Genomic DNA, 5,686 nt, shown 5'->3' on the forward strand with positions numbered 1-5,686 from the left:
TGGTTTGTTGATGATTTATCGTGCTGCTTACGGTTGTGGTTGGTTTTTATGCTGGTTATAACTATGCGGTTCATTTTGTGCACAGCCCCAGCGATGCATTAGGAGCATGCGGCGGCAGCAGGGCATGCGACTTGATGACAGATACGTTCCGTACTTGCAGATGGGAGGTCTATACCATCTTGCAAGGCTGAACGACCGATGGTTTCGGCTAGACGAGGCCATTGTCAGTGCATTTGTGGAGCGATGGCGTCCCGAGACGCACACGTTCCATATGCCGTTCGGAGAGTGCACGATCACACTCCAAGACGTGGCATACCAGCTGGGTTTGCCTGTGGACGGCCGTTACGTGAGCGGGTGCTTGTCAGAGTTCCATATATACATCGAGGGTGGCCGTCCAGCCTGGGTCTGGTTCCAGGAGTTGCTCGGAGTTATACCTCCTCACAGTCAGGTTCAGAAGTACGCAGTGAACTGCAGCTGGTTTCAGGAGACTTTCGGTGAGTGCCCTGAGGATGCAGATGATGACACTGTGCGCCGATATGCCCGTGCGTACATCATGATGTTGTTGGGCACGCAGCTGTTTGCGGACAAGTCAGGGAACCGGATTCACATCAGATGGCTTCCGTATGTAGCGAGGCTGGAGGAGCTGGGTACCTACAGCTGGGGTTCTGCCGCACTGGCTTGGTTGTACCGGTGCATGTGCCGAGTGGCGAACAGACATGTCGTCAAGTTAGTGGGCCCGCTTCAGCTACTTCAGTCATGGATCTTTTGGCGCTTTCCTTGGTTTAGGCCTGCAGGATATGAGGAGTTGAGCTGGCCGTTGGCCTCCAGGTACTATACTAGGCCTTAGCTATTTCAATTTGACATACATAACTGCGTATTCATTAATATTCTATTGCATAATCTGAACACATATTTCAGTAGATGTAACACATGTGTATGGTGCAGATGGTCAGGTTACAACCCTTCCGGGAGCGAGAAGGGTCCTAGAGTGCAGATGTGGAGGCTCAGGATAGACCGGTTACAGGACAGGGAGGTGAGTATGCTAGTTAACAAGTGTCCTTTTATAGTCAAGCTTTTCTACTTATGTCCTACAGTTGCCCTGACAAGGGTGAGTTCTTTTTGCAGTTCATATGGATGCCGTACAGTATCCCCGACGTACTTCAGGTTGTGCATCCAGAGGTTTTGGAGCCTCGGCATATGGCGTTGTGGCGCTCTGTGACGGTGCTGATCTACTTTGCTGTCATAGAGTGGCATCAGATAGATCGTGTTCTTTCGCAGTTTGGAGGGGTGCAGCCCCCTCCGCATCCCGCCCTGAACATTGACTTTCTGATGTCCAAGGACGGGAGAGGCGGCGATCGATGGTTCCCGTCTTCTTTGCAGAAGTGGCATCTCCTTTGGGACTCTCGTCAGGACTGTGTGCTGAGGTTCGACGTTGTTGCCGATCCCGGACCGTCGCATGCGTTTCTTGATTGGTGGAGTCAGCATGGGAAGAGGTTCTTGGCTCCGGAGTCGCAGTTGGGGGATCCTAGAGCAGTTCTGATTCCAGTTGAGGCCTCACAGCGGGGTCCGGGGCGAGTTCCTGACATGGATCGTCCTGAGGACGTGCCGGACAGGCATAGGGTTGAGAGGAGGATGGGTGTGGGGACACGGCGTAGCCAGCGTGAGTGGAGGTGGCCTGATCATGCTGTGCACGATGATTACGACGCCGGTCCCGCCAGAGGCGGACGACGAGGCCAGGGAGGTAGAGCGAGGGGGCGTGCTGACCATGGAGACGACGACGACAATCAGCATGGGCACGTTAGCGGGGGTGGTTCAGGGGCTGCTGCAGCTGCTGGTACTAGCACACACGATGAGGGTCATGCAGGTGAGTGGTATGGTACAGGGATGGGTGACGGGGCTGACACAGGTGATGCTGTACTTGGATCAGGCCCTCTTGGAGATTACTTTGTTGGTGTGCCAGCCGATGACCAGCCTGAGCAGGGGGGTACACCTTGGCGCATCTCGGGATCACAGTGGTCAGACTTTATTGGGTCAGACACGCTTGTTGGGGACTTCGGGAGTCCACGCTTCCTAGAGGAGATCACCGCCATCATGCAGGGGGACGCGACTCCCCGTAGCGGTGGTCAGACCTCAGGCACACAGGCCCCGTTAGATGTTGATCTGAATGAGCCTCCATCCTCATCCGCTTGTCACCAGTTCTGTCTCGGAGGTACTCCTCCATCTGCCTTCACCGCTGCATCAGAGTCTGTCGCAGGGATTTCGGCGGCACCCTTGCAAGTTGCGCCACCAGCACAGCCTGGCCCACAGGAGGATGTGGATGACATCGAGGATGAGGAGCCGTTTATCCGCCGAGGTCAGAGGGCACGGGTAGCCCGTCGCTGTGGTACTGGCTCGCATCTGTTTAGAGGATTCACGTTTCATGTATTTTTTTCCCTAAAGTTCAATCATGTATGATAGTGATATGTACTTTTTTTGTTATGTTATAGTCTGTTCACCTATGTTTTTTTTTATTTGTGTTGTGGGACTTTGATTATGTATGATCAATGAATCAAGAAACAGTTTAGTGTTTATTTTTTCTTATTAAATTGTGCATCTACGGAACATGTAGCATTATTCATAATGAAAGAAGCCATATTCATTACTACTCGCAACAATCAAAGTAAATTACATGCGCACTAATATAAATAATACTGACACTAACAACATGCGAGCTAATGTAAATAATAGTAAGACTAGCAACATGCGCACTAATGTAAATAATACTAACACTAACAACATGCATACTAATGGTGTCCTGTCTGAGACGATCCTCCAACCTGTGGGCAACTACATCGTGTGTGTCCGGGTTGGCGACATAGGCCGCACCTCTTTGGCCGATTCAGATTTGCCTCGTCCATATTCGTCCGTATCCTAGTGGATCTAGGACGACCCTCTCTGGCACGCCTCTTGTTAGGGTCTGGAATCACCGTGGGCCCGTCGTAAGGTGGCCAGAAGCCCTCCGGGATCGGAGGTGTGAATCCCATCCGATACACACTGAACACCGAGCTAATCTGATAGACGCTGTGAACGTAAGAGGTCCAGATGACCCGTGAGTATGCACAGCATGCAAGTGCGTGCTGACACGGGAAATGAAGAGCCTGGAAGTACCCGCAGTCACATGTCCGAGAGGCAAGTGATACTCTGTAAGTACCCAAGGAGAAAGAACCAGTCGGAGTGGTCTCTGCTACAGTGAACTCGGAGTTATCCCGGTCATACAGCGTCACCATGAAGCACCTGACCGTCTTCATGTTGGCCTCAATACACTTAACCAAATGCTGACTGAATTGTTGTCCTGTTCCCATCTGGGCCTCAGCCTCTCTCCCCTTGCGAACAAAGAGTTCCGCAAGCCTACCATATGTTGCCTTCACCAGGGATGCTACAGGGAGATTTTTGACCCCCTTTGAGGATAGAGTTCACACACTCAGAGATGTTCGTCGTCATGTGACCGAATCTCCGCCCCTCATCACGATGCTGAGTCCACAACGAGTAATCAATCCGGTTCGCCCACTCACACATCGTCGGATCTTCAGATCGCAGGATATCAAACCAGTAATCAAATTCAACCTCGGTCTTCGCATACGCCGCGTTCACTAGTAGCCTCCTAGCGTCTTTGCCCTTGAAGGTTAGGGCAAAATTAGCCGCTACGTGTCGTATGCAGAATGCACGGTACGCAGATGGCGGTAACCATCCGCCGTCAGGGGCCTCAAGCGCAGCCTTGATGCCGTTGTGCCTGTCCGATATAACCAGCAGACCGGGCTGCGGGGTCACGTGCTGTCGAAGGTTCGAGAGAAAAAATGTCCAGGATTCCGCATTCTCACCCTCTACTAGTGCGAATCCGACAGGTAGAATGTTGGAGTTCCCGTCCTGTGCAATCGCGATGAGCAACGTTCCCTCATACTTCCCATACAGATGTGTGCCGTCAATGCTGATTAGCGGCTTGCAATGACGGAATGCCTCGATGCACGGCGGGAAAGTCCAGAAAAGCCTGTGGAAGTACGCTTGAGACTCGTCCACCTGTCCTCCAACTCGAACCGGGCTCGTCTTAAGGACCGCAACACTACCAGGCATCGTCAGCTGCACACCCAACACCCACCTAGGCAGGTCGTTGTAGGACTCATCCCAGTCACCGTAGATGAGGGCAATAGATTTCTGCTTCGCCATCCAAACCCTCCGGTAAGTCGGCCTAAAACCAAAGTGCGCTGCCGTGGCGTTCAGGAGCACCTTTATGCTCACGGATGCATCGGCCCTAACCATTGGCATAATGAACGCCGAAATCACATGATAATCCAAACTCCTGTGGTCACTCGAGATGGATGTGGCCAGGCAAGTGTGAGGTCCATTGTACCGTTTGACCTCCCAAATGCCCTTGCGCTTCCGGAGACTCAGTCGAATCAACCATGTGCACCCATTCCCAAACTCGGAACACTTGCCCACATACCGGCGGTGATCGGACTCCACCACCTTGTACTGTACCCCTCGCCGGATGCTGTAAGTCTTCACACTTAAAAGGGCCTCATCTTTATCCTGGAATTGCTGACCAACCTGGAACTCTGTCAGACCAGCAGTCCCTTCCGCATCTCTAGCTCCAAATCCAACAACGTGCCCTAAAACCCCCTCATGTCTCATGGCGTCCAAGTCCAACGAGGAAAAATGTGGTGGATACTGCTGTGTGCCAGAGCTAGAACCACCTACCTCCAATGCAGGCCCAGTCGCTCCAATATCATCAGCGCTGTCATCGTCAATCATATCCGGCTCGACGTCATCCTCCTCTTCATCACCCAAAAAACCGTCTCCAACGCCAACAGGTGCAACTCCCACTAAAGCGTTCGGCAAATTTTCCCTTTCCACTACCTCGTCGCCTTCGGTGCCATTGAGGTCAACAGCAAAAGACTGGGAGGCGACAGGTTGGACCACTGGTTCGTACACAGGGACGGAGGAGGAAGCAACGGCAGGCCGGGAACTAGAACCTGTTGGATTCGCTATAGTGTTCGTATTCCTGTTCGAACCGCCGGAGCTGGATACAACATCAACCAGCCGTGCCAACAACTCTGGTGTCCTCACCTCCGGAAACTGCTGCCGACAAAGAAACATTACTTGCAAGTCCACATCATTATTAATCGTGAAGCAATCATACTTCACGGTATTCTGTAGCACCGTGACTGGAATGCGATAGAAAAACTTCTTTACCCGCTTCGCACCATCCAGACCGAGCTTCATTAGTACAGCGCTAACAAGGTCATCATAACTCGTCGTAGATGTTACGACAATACATAGAGGATTCTTATCTGTGAACTTTACTCCGGAACGGGTTTTTCTATTAACAGATCCTCTGTGGTGCACCAAAACCACAAAACTCTCCTCACTAGCCATCTTACTCCCTCTAATGAGACTAACTCACGTTTGGAACCATATATATACAGCTCAGTCTCACACTAATTCGAACCGGTCTGGTTCGAACTATGATTTGTGTAATTCGAACCAGCCCGGTTCGAATTACACGGGAAGCGTCTCTCTCTATAATTCGAACCAACCTGGTTTGAATTACGTTCATTCTTAATTCGAACCAAGCTGGTTCGATTTATTACCAACCAAAAAAACATAATTCGAACTCACCTAGTTCGATTTACTAACAATTAGAGTTCGAACC

General features: G+C 51.4%; 2 protein-coding genes across 2 annotated transcripts; both read right to left on the reverse strand.

Annotated features, from left to right (window-relative positions):
- Positions 1–2,783: 2,783 nt before the first annotated feature.
- Positions 2,784–3,341, reverse strand: LOC130967125 (uncharacterized). The gene has a single exon (XM_057891946.1). It carries the CDS (start codon positions 3,339–3,341, stop codon positions 2,784–2,786), a length of 558 nt encoding a protein of 185 aa, XP_057747929.1.
- A 46-nt stretch (positions 3,342–3,387) lies between these two features.
- LOC130967126 (uncharacterized) lies at positions 3,388–5,409 on the reverse strand. The gene has a single exon (XM_057891947.1). The coding sequence runs from the start codon at positions 5,407–5,409 to the stop codon at positions 3,388–3,390; it is 2,022 nt and encodes a 673-aa protein (XP_057747930.1).
- Between the last annotated feature and the right edge of the window lie 277 nt (positions 5,410–5,686).

This window comes from Arachis stenosperma, chromosome 3, assembly GCF_014773155.1.
Source record: "Arachis stenosperma cultivar V10309 chromosome 3, arast.V10309.gnm1.PFL2, whole genome shotgun sequence".
Classification (NCBI taxonomy): domain Eukaryota; kingdom Viridiplantae; phylum Streptophyta; class Magnoliopsida; order Fabales; family Fabaceae; genus Arachis; species Arachis stenosperma.